The sequence below is a fragment of the Leptinotarsa decemlineata genome, unplaced genomic scaffold (genome assembly GCF_025532065.1).
Source record: "Leptinotarsa decemlineata unplaced genomic scaffold, Ldec_3_MD MMD2_tig00000010_RagTag_RagTag, whole genome shotgun sequence".
Classification (NCBI taxonomy): domain Eukaryota; kingdom Metazoa; phylum Arthropoda; class Insecta; order Coleoptera; family Chrysomelidae; genus Leptinotarsa; species Leptinotarsa decemlineata.
This window is the reverse complement of record NW_027412538.1, coordinates 8065064-8085927: the sequence shown is the minus strand read 5'-3', so window position 1 is coordinate 8085927 and position 20864 is coordinate 8065064. Positions and strand designations below refer to the sequence as shown.

The window sequence follows — 20864 nt, the reverse complement described above, 5'->3', positions numbered from 1 at the left end:
ATGTTATTGACATATTTGTTATTTATCTTAATAACCTATGAAGAGACAGCAATCAGTTACACTTTTATTATATGTCTGATCTGAATCATGCACAAATTCGAAGACAATTATCCACAAACGTGTTAGGAGTCACACGTTAAAAGGTAAGACATCGTTAATCCTTAGCTTGCATCTCGCTGAGGGTTGTCGTTCATAAGGGTGCGATAGCTAATTAACGGAAAAACAGATTTTGAACAGATTCTTTTAAAAAGATCAAATAAACTTAATCCGTAAAACGTAAACGTAAAACGTAATCCAAAATATTGTCTGATTGTATGTGGCAAAAATGGAAGTGTTGTTTTCGTTAGTGTATTGTGGTAAACTCCACTTAACAATTGGCATTTGATTTATTTCAAACAGTTCCTAAATAAAAAATGTACTTACTGTTTACGGGATCCCAAAGGTGAGGAAAGGAACTGAATGACCTTGTATACTCAGTAGTTTCAAAAATATTGATTTATTATCAGTAAAGTCTATAAAATAATCAATTGAAGGAAGGTATCGTGTAAACTGAATACTGAAAACAGAATAAACGAAGGATATAGTGTATACTGTTTTAATGAACTGAATATGTGAACTACAATTTTTGAGGTGAAAGAAAATATATCACAGAAAGGAGTAAGTTGAAATAACTTTTTAATACATCACAGATTTGATAATCAACTACTTATTATTCAAATATTCCTGAACCTCTGTAGGCATCTTTCCTTTCGTCTCTGGTACCGCAATATAAATGTATATTGTTCCAAACATAGTGAAACCCAAAAATAACCAGAAACAAACCGCCATACCGGCACTCTCCCTCAAAACAGGAAAAATTAGCGTCACTACAAATGAACTAGTGAAACACGAAAAGCTTGCCACAGATGAAGCTAGCGCTTTAATATGAGAAGGAAATAATTCGTTAGGAAGGATGAACGGTATTCCGCTCAGACCTAGGTTATAAAACACCATATAAGTTATCACAGACGTTACGGGTAGCCAATAAAACAAACTCATGTCGTATTCCAAGTCGTTTTTGAAATAAAAATATAGTCCGAGAAACACGAGGGAAACACCTGTTCCTGTGGAAGAAATCAATAACAGAGTTTTCCTTCCCAATCTCTCCATCAGAGCAGCGGTAATAAATGTACTCACTACCCGTATAGTACATACTAGGTTAGTTGCTACGTAAGTAGATAACCCTGTAGCCGACGCATCAAAAATAGGACCCATAAAAGCTAGGACGGCATAAATACCTGCAAATTGTTGTAGCAACGGTAACATGATACTTATAACAACTCCTTTACTCAGTCCTCTATCTTTAAAGATATTGGATATATTAGTTCTCTGTTTCCTCCCGTTCTCAATCATTTTACTCAGTTTTCTCAACTCGTCTTGTACTTGTGATTGCTGTTTGCCTCTCAGTTTGACCAAAGCTTTCAGAGCTTGTTGATTCCGATTTTTAGACACAAGAAACACTGGAGACTCGGGAATGAAGAATCCAAACAAAACAATGAACAACAACAGGGGGATTATAGAACACAAGGTGAGTGCTTTCACGGACAAAAATGGCCCAATGATGAAAATGTACAGGATGCCGAAGTTGATGAAAATGTTCATAATTGATCCCACGGTGCCTCTATTGTGTAATTCGGATATTTCCGCTAAGAACATGGGTAATACAGTGAATACGATGCCAAGAACTATACCCATTAGGAACCTCGTAATATAGTAAATCCATATATTGGTGGCGAATGCTAGTACCAGTAGACATATCACTTTGGGAAATGCTATCCAGAGTAACAGTCTTCTTCTTCCTAAGCTATCCGCCAATTTCCCAGCAAATGGAGAGATGGCTGTTGCTCCCAAGCAGTAAAGAGACGTAATCAATGATTCTTCCAGAGGCGTTAGCTGTCTACCCAAAGGATTTTCTTCGAGATTGGATTTCTTCAGTAACGTGAAGACGGGAGAGGTCCATGAAAAGCCACTGCTACATGATAACATCAGCAAGTTCGCTGCAAAAAATAATAATGATTATTGTTATTCGATATATGAAATTTTAGAACACAGAGTAATGAATAATAATAATATTAAAAGGTAACAGCAGAGAAGAACTCTCTCCGTGGCAAGTATCAGTACAAACTTCGATAGATCTGGTTCTCGGAACTGTCGGGGAAGAACAAAGTTGTTGCAACAAATATACTTGCCGTTCCAAACTTACTCAACTCGTATCGGCTAGTGAAGTGGACTCGGGAGGAGCTGTTTCAACTCGACGAAAAGAACCGAAAAATGATGCATTTCTATAGGAGTTTGCATCCCAAATTTTTTGTTCCACAGTTGTACTTCCCCCGACAACAGGGAGCCTCTCCTTCACTGCACGGTCCGCGACCATGAAGGGTCAGGAATTGGATCATTTCTCATCTGCTGCTCTGCCGAGCAGCTGATGAACTCGATATGGTTTTCGATACTGAACGAGGTGACCACAACTCTGTCACCGAGTTGGAACCCGTTCAGCTAAAAGCTCATATAAAAGCCGCAGAGATAACCTCACTTCTGCAGAAACATAAGGATAAGCCAATTCATGGGGTCTTCTTCAAAAACATTGAAGACCTGGCTTATCAAAGCGCCTGACTTTTTCTTTCCTCAGGTCGAGTGGGCTGAAGTCGGAAACTAAGGGGTTCATCATGGCTTGCCAGGATGCTGTCTTCAACACCTTATTCTACCGTAGTCGCGTGATGGGTATACGGGTTCCTGACATAAAGTGCAGGGCCTACCGCGAGGCGCCCGAGACCCTAATGCACTTGCTCTCAGCATGTCCAGCATATGCGGTCTCGGCTTATTTCCATCGTCATAACGCGGCCCTTAGAGTGTTATATTACCATCTACAGCACTCATACGGTATTGACGAGACACCGGTGTTGCCCTACGCTCCGGGGGATATTGAATCCGTTCTGGGGAACGAGAAGTGCCGAATTTATTGGAACTATTAGCAAGACGATATATATCGTGGAGTTTTCAGCTCCTGGCGAGACTAATATCGTCCGAAAAGAGGAGAAGAAATGAATAAAATATCGAGATTTTCTTTTCGAACTCCGCAGACTCTATCCAGACCACTCTGTCAGGATGGTTGTTCTGATTATTGGAGTCCTTGGTGGAATGATGCCTTGGTGGAATGATCTTGAAATCACACCGGCTTGCCGCACTCAGGCAGATGCAGAAGGCTTTCATACTTGGCTCACTGGGCTTACTCAGGGCACATGAATCTCGGACCCAATGATCAGTTAGTCCTTCACAATTTCCAGTCCATTTGAGACTATACTAATATCGAGTTGTTTTACAATATCTCTGTGATATTTTGGACCAAATATTAGTATTTTCGACTATATATATATATATATATATATATATATATATATATATATATATATATATATATATATATATATATATATATATATATATATATTATTCATTAGGCACATATTTTCAGCAAGGGATGAGAATGTGTCGAGAATATGACTAATTTAACGTCATCTACCCTGTGTGGTTCAAAAGAATAATAGATTTGGGTGTCATCGGCATAGAGATGAAGACTGCCATACTGAAGGCATTTCACTAATTGACCGGTGTATATCGCAAATAGGAGAGGGCCAAGAATTGATCCCCGAGGAACGCCCGTCTTTAAATTCAGAGGTGTGAAATGTACTCCATCAAGAACAACTTCCTGGCGTCTATTGTGTGGATAGTTTCGAAAAAAAAAAGAACTGAATTCATCTGACAAGCCAATGTAGTGTGAGATCGACAAATAACACCTCATAATGGGGAATGTTCCTCCTGATGAAAATCAAGTAGTTTTCATAAAAGAGCTCGAAAACAACGCATTTTAAACTTATCATTTCAACCTTTTTCTTTAAAAAAATTATTCAAATACTTAAAAAAGAGGAATGAAATAATGCATTCAACATTTAAAGGGATTCATTTCTATTTCACCATTTGGCAACATCGGTTATAGCTAATAAAGGACAATGAATTTGTTACCTGTATGAGACAAACAAAGATGACATATTTCAGAGACGTGCTGTTCTGTTAACTTATGTTCCGAGTTCCGAGACATTCTGTGACATATGACCTAACCTATCTTCCTCTATATAAATAAATAACAAAAAAAACTGTTGTTTATGTGGCTTGTGGAGGTGGTATTGAACTATAATTAATATTTTTTCCTAATTGTCGATCTATAAAGATAATTTTCCTTTTTCAAAGTGGAATATTTAGATAGGTATAAATTATTTCAACTTGAAATAGGCGCTGTTGCCAATATGTGAATTAGAAACAAATCCCTTCAAAAATTAAAACCCAAACATTTGAAACATCAATTTGAATACTTTTCGAAGTGAATTTGAAAAACTCATGAATTAAACTCAAACTTGCAATTGCTGTAATAACCCAAATTGAGGAACATTCCCCATTGATGGTGTCAAATGCCTTGCTGAAATCTAGAAGAGCCAAGGCTCTTCACTTTGAAAATATCATCGGTTATCTTCAGTAGAGCTGTAGTACAACTGTGACTACGCCCAAAACCTGACTGTACTGTTGGTAGTATTTTATTACTATCTAAGTATGAGCAAAGCTGTTGTTCTATGATTTTTTCTATTATTTTAGTTTAGACTTTAGAGCAAACAGGAAGGATGCTGATCCCCCGCAGACCTTTCAGTTCTACTGGATTATTGTTTTTTAGTATTGGAGTTACCAATGCTGCTTTTGACATAGTCGGAAAAACTTTCTTTTCTTTACAAAAGTTGATGATATGCCTTAGATGAGGAAGAATGAAGGAACAACTCAATGAGATTATTTTTATACTGAGCCCATCACATCCCATGGATTTTTTAATCAAATATCATCCACAGATGTAAGCCGGTAGTTGGAATCGAGTAAGGTATAGTTATTATATTCATCAAGTAAAATACTTGATGGTGGGGTTATTGAAAAAGATCTCACGAAAAAATAATTGATTGTTCAAGTGAGTTGGTAGATCATGTTTTTTCAAGTAATTATATTATTATTTTTCAGTATAAAGCAACATTGTTTAAGGTTGCAGTCATCAAGTTTGGTTTATAAATAGGATTTTGCGATGTATAGTATGTAAATAAAATACTACAGGAAAGCAGAACAACCTGTACATCGCAAAATCGCATTGTCAAAACTTCATTCAGGAGTGGCAATTTTTTATCCGCCAGTTACATAACAACTACCTGTTTAAATAATAGATAGTTTATGTAAAAATATGGTAATGTTAAGTTTCGCACATTTTGTCTAGAATTTCTTGTTGACATGCCGGTAAAGTCGAATTATCTCTGATTATGATAGAAACATGAATAACTATATTGATGGGAAATTTCAATTCCAATAAGATATTGATCCAGAGTAACATCAAATTCTCATAATAGAATCTTTTGGGAAATAGATAGATAGACCAATATTTGGTTTTGAGAAAATCATCAGAAATGAAAAATTTTTGTTTTAATTTTGTCTCCTTACTGTTATTGGATATAGTTATTTCGTTATTTCTAACATACAGCAGGAAGGGAATCAACTAACTGCAATAGAAAAATTGAATGTCTTATTATTGTCGATAAACTGAATTTTTCCATGTATCCTTCATACTCCAGAAAGCCTATCCAAAACTTGAAGTTTTGCACAGCTATGCTACCACACAAGCAACTGTGATCACATATACAGGATATTCCATATTCGATGGTCTATTAGACGTTTCTAGAGAACAAAAAATGATGAGAGTTTTAAATTTTGGTTATCGATGTAAATGCTTGTGATCTATCGTTTGAAAATATTTTCATCACCGCAATGTTGCCACATCTACATGTAACAGACATTAACTTGAAAATTTCAAATGGAACACCCTATATATTATATCATTTTTGAATTCTGCATCAAAATCTAAATTACTTTTGTTGAACCTGTTCTATACTTATATCTCATCGTTTTTAAAATATTAATAATTTTGTGATTTTTTTTTGGCGAAAACATGGTATTCTTAATATTTAATACGACATAAATTAACTGATACAATCGAACTCAACTTCTGGCAACATTAAGATTAGATATGGTGGTTATTATTTCAGAATGGAACTCAAATCTTATTTTATACAGTGTGTGAAAAATACGTCTCAATTTGTATCTTTGATAAACAACCATAACTATTTTTTTTCAAATAGAACACCCTGTATATTGTTCAATTTTTGAATTCAGCCAACCAATGTGAACAACTTTGATCAACTATGTCCTATACCTATCTCTGACCGTTTATGAGATATAAACTATTTCTAAAAAAATTGCTTCTATGCAAGCATAAAATTGACTCCCTAAATAAATATGGTGAAATTTTTTCTATTTCCAATCATCTACTCGAATATCAAAAGAGTTTTAAACAATAATTTTGAATTTCACAACCGAATTTCGGCAAGGATAATGGTGTGTCATGATCTAAGTCTTATTTAAAAAACACTATAATGGATTTGACAATAACTTGTTCAAAACTAATTAATACAGTTTATTGTATGATTTTCACTATAAAAGGTTTAACAAAAACCGCGACACGCGTTTCGCTATACCAATAGCTTCTTCAAGCGTGAACTGAGCGACTGTCATATTGTGGTTGTGAGTCCGGTCACTGCTGATAGTGGTGATATGAAAAATGAAATAAACATTTAAGGATATTTTTATGCTTATCCTCATGCATCAGTATCTAGTGCTGCAGTTGATTTGGGAATATCGCGAATTTCTATATGGAGAATTTTACAAAAACATAATATGCACGATTATAAATTAATTAGGCTGCAAGCTTTGCATAGAGATGATCCACCAAAACGAATAGAATTTTACGAAATGGCACTAACATGGACATACGAAGATCCAAACTTTTTAAAAATATATATATGGACTGATAAATCACAATTTTTACGTGAGAGAATATTCAATTGTCGAAATCACTTCTGGGCAAATGGGATTCCAACCAAAATTCAGTTTTGTTTTTCGTATGCTCATAGATGATAAAGTTTCTATTTGCATTTATGAAGAAAAGTTGAATTCTGAAAAATATTTAGATATTCGACTGTGGATAATTGTTTTGGAATTGTTGGTATTAGTTGAATGGAGATTGCACATTCATGTATTCTATTAAACCTTTCTGAACTAATGTAAAGTCATTATTCATTATTCGATATATTCAATAATACATTTTTCCCCGAATTTTGTATTTGAAATGTTACATTTGTATAGAAAAATTCATATATCATAAATGGTCAGAGATAGGTATAGGACATAGTTGAATAAAGTTGTTCACATTACTTGACTGAATTCGAAAATTGAATAATATACAGGGTGTTCCATTTGAAAAAAAAATAGTTATGGTCGTTTATCGAAGATACAAATTGAGACGTATTTTTCAGACACTCTGTATAAAATAATATTCGGGTTCTATTCTGAAAAAACAACCACCATATCTTATCTCAATGTTGCCAGAAGTTGAGTTCCATGTATCAGTTAATTCATGCGATATTAAATATTAAAAATACCATGTTTTCGCCAAAAAAAAAACAAAATAATTAACATTTTAAAAAAGATGAGAGATAAGTATAGAACCTGTTCAACAAAAGTGATTTGAATTTTGATGCAGAATTCAAAAATGATATAATATATAGAGTGTTTCATTTTAAATTCCCAAGTTGATGTCTGTTACATGTAGATGTAGCAACATTGCGATCATGAAAATATTCTCAAAGGATAGATCACAACCGTTTACATCGGTAACCAAAATTTAAAACTATCATCTTTTTTTGTTTTCTAGATACTTCTAATAGACCATCGAATATGAAATACCCTGTATAGGCATTGATCAACTATGAGATAATCGTTTAGGATCAAAAACCCTTCAAAACTATTATTTGTGATCAATTTTTGGCATTTGGAAGTTCGAAAGAATTCCTCATTCACTGGTAATAACGCAATGATTATTAAACTAATTAGTTTTTTAATATGGATTTTCATCAAGTATCGGCCAGTTCTATTCAAGCAATGATTATTCATGAAAAATCAATGGAAATTTCACAATCTTATCTCACAGATATCAAATATGGAACAGATGTTCCATATCTCATAGCTGTTGGGACATGGAAAAACAATCGCACTAAGCAATTCAAACAATAATTCGCATAGTCAAATAGTGGAAACAACCAATCGCTCAGAAATCAGGAAAATACGTAATGGTGTACCTCAAGATTCAATACTAGGGCCACTATTGTTTCTCATCCACCCCAACGATTTGACAAGTATATCATCGATATGATGGAAGTAAAGAGTTGTGATTCAAATCGTCTGTCTCTAAATATTTCGAAAACTAACATAGAAACTTTCAGATGTGAATTTGACAATATACCCATTGGGAATGACATCATTGAAAACAAAAGTAGGTAGCTTAAAATTTTTGAGAGTACATATCGATGGAAAACTGAAATTTGAAGACCATATTTATGCCTAGTGTAATAAAGTGTCGTCTGGTTGTTATGCAGTCAGAGTAGTCGCAAATGAACTTGGTTTAACAGACCGTTTATTTTTCTCTGGTAGAATCTCTCCTGAGATATGGAATTCTATTCAGGGGCGTATGTGGTGGTTATCTACTACAAGATATTTTAATTTTGCAAAAACGAGCCATTAGATATATGTGCAAATCAAGAAGTACAGACTCTTGTAGATTACTCTTTACCACTCATGGAATTCTAACAGTGGTTTCTCTCTTTATAATAGAAACAGTGTGTTTAATTAAGAAATATTTAAACAAATTTCAATTTTCACCAACCCATTATGTGACAAGGCAATCCAACAACATTAAGTTGCCAATACCAATGACATCAGTCATAGAGGATTTCATTGTCCATAATGGTTGTAAAATGTTCAACCACTTGCCAAAGAATGTAACAGAAATAAAATCTTTACAATGCTTCAGGAATGCTGTAAAAGGTTTTTTCTACACCCGTACTCTAACAATACACTTATATGACCATAATCCGTTTCATAATGATATCCATTATGATACAGATTTTTCATAACGATACAGATTATCAACCAATAGAAACCCATAATTTTTCAATCAAGAATCCTGTTCCTTTGTTTGTCCTAGATTCTAACCTAAGTAACTAATTGCTTTATTTGTCAAAATCAGTGTTCATATTACCTACCTATATTATCAAAATGTCTGAAAACAGCGATATAGAAGGAATACCATCGACTCCAATATTTTTAAAAGATCAGATCAATTACAGTTGTTATATTCAATATAAATATAATTAGAATCTTTATAGTTTTCATATATCCATGATAATACCATTAAGTTTGTGTTTTTTTTTTTAAAATATGAGTTAATTACTGTAAAAGTGTTCAATACAAATATAATATTTATAGTTTTTCATTATTTATCGGGTTTAGAAAAAATAGCGTATGCAACTCTCATGTAATGGTTATTAATACACTCGCATATACCATACAAAACTCGCCTTCGGCTCGTTTCGTATCCCGGTTAATGCTCGTGTCTTAATAACATCATTACATGATCGTTGCATAATATACTATTTTCAGTGATAGACCATACTATAATAGACAAGAATTTTATAATCTTTAAAAAAAAATATTTTTTATTTATTATTTACCAGCATTCTGTACAACTTATTTTTTATATATACAAAAAAATATAATGAACGTCCATCCATGTCGAGATGCTGACGAGAACAGTAAAATAAGCTGGAGCCCCGTCGTGCATAAACCTGCACATGTTGCTTCTTATAAGTACCGGCACTTCTTGTAACAAAATGGGTAAGTCATCTCGCATAAATCTGGGAACTTTTTGCTCAACAAATCAGATTGCAAATGATCCCTAGAACAGTGTTGGCTATTTTTACTGGAATATTACCTGCACCACTTATTAATTCATTCTCAATTTTTTGAGACTTCAGTTATATGTTCGTTAATATGTGACTAGGATTGCTGAAAGGTTCGCTGAATCTTTTTTTTTTGGGACTTTTGTTCAAGGGAAGTTATAAACTGAGGCTAGCCACACACATACAGAAACGTTCTTGTTTCCATCATTTCTGTTTCCATCTGTGTGGCTAGCCTAAAAATGGTGGAGGTTCCAAGGATTACTGTACTTGTGGGATTTCCTATTCCTCAGAGATGACCAATTATATCGCAATAATGTGGGTATCACTTCCAAGCTATTATTTCCGAGAGCAAACAAGTGGAATAATGAATATTTTCAAGCTAGTCGCAGTATTCTGAATTATTGGACAGTTTGAAAAATTTAAACAGTTCCTCTTATTTATAATGGATGTTTCTACAGTCAGTGTGGTGTGGAACATTATTCTTAAAAGGTCAAATTAATTGCCGAAATCTAAGTCAGGAACGTCAAAAAAATCATTCACAGTTTTGGCGTGAGAAAAAAGTAATTTCCAGTAATGACCCTTTTTCCTGAGAATAGTACATCGAACGTGTCACGAGCGGCAGCACCAGTAGTAGGGACAAACATAAACTATTCACATGTAAAACAGCGTTATTTAGAGACCCTGGGGCTGGTTTTAACAGGGGTAAATACTAACAGCGTAATTACATGGAACCTATTCGACTTACCATGTTAGTTCCAACGCACTTTGTGCTTACGAATACGCGCGAACGTGTCTCGACCTGTCAGTTGCCGGCCGAGCGTCACGGGAGCAGGTTGTGTCAGACGCCTCCAATTTCACAGGTAAATGAACTTTTTAACGTGTTTAATTTTTTGCATTACTTTTTAAATATGTATCGTAAAAAATTGGCTTTGGTATTGCATAAATCTGTATTTATTGTATTCTTCATTAATGTTAAAGTTTTAATCGAGAATATAACCGGTAAAAGAAAAACTATAACTTTGTGCAAAATGGGGTCGTAGGGTTGGTTTTAACAAAATGCACGGGGTAGGTTCTAACGCGTTAATATTTGCCCCGCACACGGGGCAGGTTTTAACAGTTGAAAAAATTTAAACGTAGGTAATATTGTTCTTAATGTACTGTACTGCAGTGACGTCTCGTCCAAGAGATTCACCAACATTCTTTAGTCCCGAAGCTGTTCGGCCATTGCCAAAAGCGGCCCCCCGCTCTAAGTCTAATCGAGGTCGCAAGCAAAAATGTGCAATCTTAACCGACACTCCGGAAAAGAGTGCTTTAGAAGAAGAAGCTAAGCTAAAGAATAACAAAAAGAAATCTACTGCGAAAGTAAAAGTCAATAAGGAAAAGCAAAGAGTTAAGAAACGTAAAGTGGAAAAAAAAAGAGAAGAAGTCCAGTAAACAGCCTAGGAATAGAGTGAAAAAGAAAGTATTACAAGAGAGTTCAGAAGACGACGATGATGAGGATGAAACCATTTGCTTAGGCTGTGGCTCATCATATTCTGAAGATATATCTGGTGTGGACTGGGTTGAATGTATATCCTGTAAACAATGGTCGCATATAACTTGCATAAAAGGCGATGCAGTTGCTTATGTTTGCACAAACTGCAACTCAGATTCCGATTACGATGACTAATTTTTATCACTGGTTTGAAGACTGACTAATGAGTAGGTTGAGTAAGACTGATTAGAAAGTTTCACTGTTATAACCAAAGTTGTACCTATGTTGATTTTATTAGAGGAGTAATGTTTTGTTATTTCATTTGATAAAGATAGATTTAGTAAGTTTCAAGTTTATTACACATGTTTTAACGGCAAGGAGCCGAATTTCATTTTATTTGGATTTTTAATGATCATTTGATGATCAAACATTATTTTTTGTTCTCTGATTTGAGTAATGCTGATTAAGTGAGTCAGTTTAACTATATAATTTGAGTTTTCTGTTTATTTTATGAACGGTAAGGAACCGCATTTAATTTTATTAGTGTTTCTAATAAACATTGAATATTATTTTGTTGTTTATCTCAACCAAAATCCCATTCCCAACTACATGTTATTTCTTACCCCCGCTGTTAAAACTTTCCCCAGCGGTGTTAAAACCAACCCCAAACCGGGGGTAAGATCTAACAAGTGACTTGTTTGCCAAAACTCGTTTTTTCTCAGATATGGTAATTATTATATACATTTTGTTGTACTTTACGTAAAGCTCATTAAATTTTGCATCATTAACCAAAAAACCATGTTTCTTGCTAAAGTAGTTTAGAAAATATTACGCTTAATTCAAAATTTGTTAGAACCAGCCCCCGTCTCCCTACGTAATATCAATTTATTATTTAAAAATATGAATCTGATATAAAAAAATATTTTGTGCTAGTATAATACCAACAAAGCATTGCTAATTTGCGTATTGTACGTCGGATAATCGATATCCGTGTTTTTTATACCATTTATGAAATCTCATATTGATGGGGTTAGATGTAAGAAATGGATACATGCTTCGAGGAGAGTGGATTTCACAGTGCAAAAAATGAATAAATATTCATATGTATGCTCTAAACATGAAATGAATAGTAAATTTTTCATACTTAATTACCATTGGTTGGAATGAGATGTAACCTCAATCATTTATTAAATTATATTTAATTAAATTTATTTCATTACCATTTATATTTAATTCATATTTCACTCGGAAATAGGAAATAAATCTGAAATTCATAATTATTTTAAATTTATTTTTTATTACAGTTTGAATCTACCGCTACTCTTTTACTAGAGTCTGGTATACTAACCTGTCTGTTAATTCACTTTTTTTTTCAGTTACTTTTAAATTACGGCATAAGCCAACGCTTTACTGTTAAAACATTGTTATTCTTCACAGTTGCAAATTTTAGTTTTGCTCCAGGAACATCTTCTGTTAAAAACATTATTTTTTAATTGCACTTCACCATATGTTTATATGAAGATTAGGCAGTGTTTGTCCCTACGAAACTACTAGCGCTGCTAGTGAGTGATTTTTCGTACTTCAGGAAAAAGGTTCATTGAAAATGATTTGATGAAATCTTATGCCTATAGAAAGAAAAGTTATTCCTGGCGTCTATGATTTTCAACTTGTGATTATAGCTCAACTTTTTCAACAATCCACCAAATAGAAACATCGGTTCAATCCATGATAAAGGAAAGAACTAAAACAATCACGCACCGGTCAAATTATTTGTTATTGTTATTTTTGCGGTTGGTATTTGATTATATAGTGTTATTTGTTGATAAAGGAGGATTCATAAACATCTCTCCAATATTTGGACTTTAGTCAAGTTATGCTTTTTAACTGTAACAAATAATAAAAAATACATATTTCTAACTTTTGTTTTTAAATACCATTTCAGTTGATATAAACTAAATTTTTAGTTTGTCTCAAAAAGGCCTTCGATATTATTACCTACCGAGAGTAGGTATGCTGCTCGTGTAGGTAATTGAAATATGTATGCGTTTAACTTTGTCTCACACCCTTGGAATGCGACTACTCTTGAGAAGTCGAGGTCACAATTTTCATTATTTACAATAATTTGTTCTTGGTCGTTTCATGATACCCGATATCGATGTTGCCGTGTTTTCATTGAAATGAAATACCGCTTTGTTCTCTTACCTAACCCTTGTTAACTAGAAAATATTCAACTGGATACTCAATGTTATTATTATGTTGTATATTCCTGATAAAATACCCACAGATGAATTTAAGTTTTTCTTTGAATCGCTAGAACCACCCATCGAACCACTCTATATCGACGATCCTTCAGTTATAATATATATAGTTTGTATAATAATATTCCACAAAAATATAAAGTTAGTAAAGTTTCCCTATTTAAGTGCTGTTACTAAAAAAATATCTCATCGCTGCTCAATCAGAAAGTCATTGACATCATAAATTTTATACTTCTGAAAAATTTTCAGTATGAACATTCAACATATTTTCTCTCCCTCGTCCCTCTCACCTTCCTCTTTTTTCTCTCCTTTTTTTTTTCTTTGTTTTTTCTCTAGTTTACTTTTCTTTTCTTCAAGGCTAGAACTAAGATCAACAGTACCCTTCCGGTACATGTTGTTTCTAGCCTCATTTGTAGTTTTTTTTATATTTTTTTTAAATTGAATAATTATTTTATTTATAGGTAATGAGGAACTTCAAATAAATATTATTACATATTTAATAAATAAAATATTCTATTGAAAGGCCATATTTCTCAAAATATTCATAAAGTAATATTTCAGACAACAAAAGTGCAGCAGTTCTAATCTTCATGAATGTATATAGTATAGAATGTATAGTATAGAATGTATAGAATGTATGTATTAAAGTGCGCACCATATGGGAAACTTTTTTTTCGAAAAGTTTCAATGAAGTTTAACTTCGGCACTTGTTTGAGATTTAAATTTAACTTAAAATGATGCGGCCAACTGCAACCTACTGACGTTCAGTGTTTGTCAAATTCAACTTTTTTTTGAAAAAAATTGAAAAAGTGCAAGTGTCAAATTTTCAACAGTTATTTTTGCAATAATGTGGTCTCTTCAGGAAAGAATAGAAATAGTTTTAATATGTGGTGAGAATACACCATACCGTCAAGTGGTTAACATTTTTAATGAACGGCATCCAGGAAAAAATGTTCAACATACTACTGTGTCAAGGATAATGTCGAAATTCAGAGAAACAGGATCCGTAGCAAATCAATTTGAGAAAAAGCACACTCCAAGTAAATATGATGAGGAGGCCCAACTTAACATTTGTTTAAAACTTATTGCCCGTGGCAAACGAGCATAACCGATATTATAAAAAATACCGATTACAAGAGAGAAAGTGTTAGAAAAATTTTATTAAAGAATAAATCTTGGCCTTACAAGCCAAAATTCATTAACACATTAAAAGAACGAGATTTTGATGTCCGTTTGGGGTTTTCATTCTGGTTTCAAGGAGAGAGAGAAGAAAATGTAAAGATTCCGTATAAAATTTTATGGACAGATGAGGCAACGTTCTCTTCAAATGGAACGATAAGTTCTCAAAATTGCCGATGGTGGGCCCAAGAAAATTCCAATTTCACAGTTGAATGTGGTGATCAGTATTCTATTAAAACTAATGTATGGTGTGGGATACTTAACGACAAAATAATTGGGCCATTTTTCTTTAGGGAAAATTTATCATCCGTCGGTTATCTCAACCTTTTAAATAATGAGGTTAGTGAAGTTTTAGATAATATGCCTTTAAATATTAAATACGACCTATGGTATCAGCTTGATGGCGCACCGATACATCACACGGTTGCTGTAAAACAGTCCCTCCAACAAATGTTCAGAGGCAAAGTTATTGGACGTAACTGGGAACATTATTGGCCACCTAGATCACCCGACTTGACGCCTTTAGACTTTTTATTGTGAGGTTACCTGAAACAAAAAGTGTACCGAAGTAGACCATTTACTGACACACAACATCTGGAAAATACCATTCGCGAGTGCTGTGCAAATATAAATCCCCGATTTATTAAAAATGCAGTTACAGATGTCAGTAGAAGGACCATAATTTGTATTGAACGTGGAGGACGACATATTGAAATGTAGGCTATAAGTGTTTGACAACCTCATTTAGATCAATAAGTAATTTTTTGTACCCATTTTTTTTTCTATAATATTATTGTTGTTTAAAATTTATAATAATAATAATAGTTCTATCGAAATTATTTGCATGTATGAGTAAAAATGTATAAGAAATGTTAAACTCCATGCATGATGAGTTTGTTATGTATACATGAATTGATGACAATTAACCGAACTTGTTTTTTAAAACAAAGGGATATCTGTCAAAAATAAGCAAAACGTTAACTTTATCCTAGTTGCATAAAATTTGGCATATGGATATACAATTGCCGTAGACACAACTTTTTCAAGTAATTTTTTGTTAAATTCGATCTAGAAATGCACTTTTTCAATTTTTTTCAAAAAAAAAGTTGAATTTGACAACCACTGAACGGCAGTGGGTCGCAGTTGGCCGCATCATTTTAAGTTGAATTTAAAGCACAAACAAGTGCCGAAACTTTTCGAAAAAAAATTCATTAATAATATAAATTATATGGAATATAAAAAGGAAAACTGGATATGAAAGAACTATTTATAGATTCGTGATTTACTTCTGAAAAACAAATATAAATTACTCGTATATTAAAACAAACGATAAAGATATAATTTGTATGTACGATAAGATTGTATATAATTTGCAGGAAGCTCAGTAAAATATCTCATTTTTTCATTGAACATTTCCGTTGTATTTACACGAATTCATTACTAAAGTGAATCCCCACTGTTTTACTCTAGTCATTAGATAAATCATTGTTATAATAAAAAAACAAACACTTAATGTAAAAAGCATGTATTTTTTTAAACTAATTAATTCAGTTTATTGTATGATTTTCACTATAAAGGGTTTTACAAAAACCGCGACACGTGTTTTGCTATACAATACCTTACTCAAACGAAGTTCAGTTAGATCATTCATGAGATATTGAGAGTTTTTAAATTTGTTTATTGCCATACTCTTCAACAGGTTGAGTTTTAAACCTTTCTTCTGGAAATGTAGAGGCTCTTGAATTCATGGTTGAACCCATGTCCTTCTGTGATTAAATGAGTGGCATATATGGAATTTATTTTTCCATTCTGGAAAATATTCTCGTGTTCCTTTATACGGGTTTTGAACGTTCTTCCAGTTTGACCTATATAAAACATCGGACATGGCCCACATGATAATTTATACACTCTCGATTTTTCTGAAACTGAACTTTTATCTTTGTTATTCTTAATGTGCATGCCTAAGTTGTTGGTTTTGAAAGCAATATTTACACCTTTGCTGTGCAGAAAATCTGAAATATTTGTAGTGGGTTGGCCTAAGTAGGTTAAAGTTCTATAACTTTTATCCGTATCTCTTCGAATTGGGTAAAGTTCCTTCAAAGCTTGGGTGTATAACTTGTTTGATAATAGAGTATGTATTAGACTGGTATCGTAATCATTGTTGACGGAAATTTGTTTTATTATGTTCAGTTCTTCATTGAAATTCGCATCTGACAAGCAATACTGGGAAAAATATTCTTTACATCGAATGAAATCAATTTGGCATTATCCGAGTGTATTATCTTGAATTTCATTGATCAAATGGTATGAATTCTTCAAACCGAATGATGATTTGAAATTGGTGTTGTTTTGAATAATTGCGATGAGTTTTTAGATATTTCAACTGAAAGAGCTGTGACATACAATAAACCGTATTAATGAGTTTCAATATAGATTTTCATCAAGTATCGGCCAGTTTTATTCAATTACAACCACTTTTATATGAACACTGAACCCTATTCAGTTCATATTCCAAACGTTCGTTATGGAATTGAATCATATATCATTCACAGGATTCCTACACAATATACTAATTGAAAGAGGTAAAATTTCACCCATTTGGAACACTGTCATCCTCACTGGTGCAAATCCGATGTTTCGGAATGAGACACTTCACTTCAGTACCAAATCTGGATAACATTGTAAGAAAAAACCCTCAATTCATTCATAAAATTACGACTTTATGTCACGAATGTGTTAAATCCACCGATGACAGTACGTAATGAGACATTCATTCACTTATTCGATTAAATCCCAGCCATAGGAATATTGTATGAATTGAAATAGAGTTAATTTTTCGAAATTGATTACTTTCTTTCTTTTTTTGGAAGATTCCCACATTTTGTTCGTATAAAGATGGTGAAGTAGAAAGTCAAATACTTTCTTTCTCAATTTTTTTTTTTAATATACCCTTAAATCGCCCGATATAAGACTGAATCAAAGAACTGACCATCCTCTATAAACTCTTTTTTTTTAAATGATCCTTCAAGAGGAACCAAAGAACTTGAAAATGGAATAAAAACGTTTTTATTTTTAGTCTTGAGGTGTGAGTGGTGAAGAAAAGTGGTCAAGAAAATCAATTTTTCGTAGCAAATTAAACATTCGCACAGAAAAAATTCTTCTTCCTCGTAACATTTGCTATCAAACTTTTTATTTAAATAAAAATCGCAGACTAGTGATCAGTATTGATTAGTATAGTTTTGAAAACTAGTTTTCAATACTAGAGAATAACCTAACTATCACTTCATGTTTTTATAATTCCATACTCCTCATTTTTCAATTCTAAATATACTAAACTGATTTCCTGTTGACGCCAACTAATTTCATCAGTTTGTGATTTTTTCGATCTATATTGTATATTCCACAACTGGAAGACGATTCACGAATCATCCAGGAAAAAAGGGATTCAGGACATGAAATGCTGTTTTCGAGGATGGCAGCAGTCCAAGTTTAAAAATAATTTCACTCGAGAAATATTTTAAAAAAGGTATCGTAAATATAATTACCACTCACCTGTCACTGCCGAGAGGTACAAAAAAGTTGTTCTGCCTCTTTCAATTTTATCTGAAGTTTCTATTTCAATTTTTCCTAGAATGTTATGCTTGCCGGCTTCTATCTCATTTTTGTTCAAAAACTCGTCGGTTTCCTTTTCCATACTCTTCAACTATGATTAACAGATTTTCAAAATAACTTGAATCAGGAGAAAGATTACCCGCCAAACGTAGGTATTAATATCACATTCTATTAATGATATTACTAAATCACCTCGCACATGTCACTTCCGCGGTGAACGATACATTACTGATTATACAAAAAAATAACGACACAATCAAATAGCTCGAACTATATTGCCAAGTTCAAGTTAGGCTAACTGAAAATTCATGACGCGCATAATTTTATTGGCTCGCTCAACTTTCTTGTACAAGCGGTTCTGTCCTGAATGAATTCAGATATTAGCAACGTGTGTCGTATTGTTGTGTTTCCACCACCAATTCGCAAGATTGTGCAGATTGTGTGATTTATATCCACACGAGAATCTCATTCAGATCCGTATTGATTTTACTTTGGGACTCTTTTATGAACACACCGTTAATTTTTACACTCTAGCTCCGCGATCAGCAACAGGCGGACCGCGGAAGGTTGACCTGTGGACCGCCCCAAATATTGTATTATTTACCAAGGAATATAAAAATGCGTGTGCCTTATACGCAATAAAATTATCGCTATTGTTAAAAATGGAAATCTGAAGCGACAGTACGAAACAACTCATCAGCAATTCCACAAAAACTTTCCTCTTAGCAGTCATGCTCGTAAAAGAAATTCAGACATATCTCAGTTCTTGATGAATCATGTGAGATTGTTGATGATGAACAAATATCAATTTTCGTAGAGTTTTTTTGACGTTGAGTGTCAGATTTTTAGGGAAGAGTTGCTAGCAATATTGCCATTGAAAGGTAACACTCGAGGAGAAGACTTATTCAAGGCCATTGATGATTTTATTACGAAATATAACATCAGCTATAATAAAATGGTTTCGCTTTCAACTGACGGGGTCCCAGCAATGATTGGCAAAAAAAAGGTGTAGTAAAGAGAATCAGAGATAAAAATTCAGGTGTAATAACGTATCAGTGCATAATTCACCAGGCAGCCCTTTGTGGAAAACTTAGTGCTATACAGGGTGATTCAAAAGTACTTTGACAAACTTCAGGAGGTGATTCCTCACAATATTCTAATATGAATTGTCCAAATAAATAAATGTCCGGAAACGCTTCGTTTCCAAGATACAGGATGTTAAAGTTTAATTTTTATTTTCGTTTTTTTCAAATAACTTTAGAAATACTGAACTCAATTGAACGAAACTTGGTAACAGGAGGTTTTTAAGGTGTCGAATTCGAACCTGATGTTCTTATTGCTCTTACTCGTAGGGGGCGCCACCTACACGGCTTTTTCTTTTTTAAAGATTCATAACTTTTTTGGGCGTACTTCTAGCACATTTTTCAGTAAAAAAATCGATTCCTCTATCATATCTACGTAAACAAGCTACCCTTGTTACTAGTCGCTGTAAGCAACCGTTTTCTAAATATTTGACTTGAAAACTTCAAGTCGATTATTTGATAATCGATGCATGTTGAAGTTATTACGAATATTTTGCTTTTTTCACAAGAATGCTTTGGAAATGAATTGACGTTTTACTCGTTTGAAGAGGTCATTAATGTTGGGTACGTTCCTTTATGACATTCTTAAGCGAAATAGTTATTTTTGTATCAAGGGTGCATAATCAGAGTGGTGTCAAGAACATCAAAACTAGGATGCAAATGATTGGGTCACAGTTTTGTTTACAGACGAATCCAGATTTGGATTTCATCCAGATTCTCGTCGAGTAAGACTGTGGAGACGACCTGGAAATAATGAACGTTTGAGACACGTCCAGGAAGTCCACACATACAGAGGTGGTACAGTAATGCTATGGGGCGGAATCATGATCGGCGGCAGAACCGATCTCGTTTTTCCAAATCGCTCCCTCACAGCTCGACAGTACCTCGACACCATTCTTCTACCTATCGTCCGTCCGTTTGCTGGTGCTGTTGGTGAAAACTTCCACCTAATGCACGATACTGCTCGTCTACATGTCGCGCGTCTAGTGACTGACTGGCTCACCAACGAAGGAGTTGATGTATTGCCATGGCCAGCACAATCACCGGACCTGAATCCCATCGAGCATGTGTGGGACATGCTTCAACGAAGAATTACTCCGCATATGGGGAACATTCACACAACGTTTCAATTGAGAAAGCTTTTAATCGCTGAATGGGCAAATGTACCTCAACAAGACATTGACAATCTCATTTTGTCGATGCACGATAGATGTAGGGCCATAATAAACCAGCGTGGAGGCCATACTTTGTACTGATTCCAATTTTTTTTGTATACTGATGTTTTTCGGGG

The 20864-nt window shown here is 33.7% G+C and overlaps 1 protein-coding gene across 1 annotated transcript; it reads right to left on the bottom strand.

Moving 5' to 3' along the window:
- Positions 1–579: 579 nt before the first annotated feature.
- LOC111505108 (facilitated trehalose transporter Tret1) lies at positions 580–18906 on the bottom strand. The gene is made up of 2 exons (XM_023159864.2): positions 18432–18906; positions 580–2036 (listed from the first exon to the last, which is right to left on the bottom strand). Exons 1-2 carry the CDS (start codon positions 18571–18573, stop codon positions 703–705), a joined length of 1476 nt encoding a protein of 491 aa, XP_023015632.2. The 5' UTR covers positions 18574–18906; the 3' UTR covers positions 580–702.
- Between the last annotated feature and the right edge of the window lie 1958 nt (positions 18907–20864).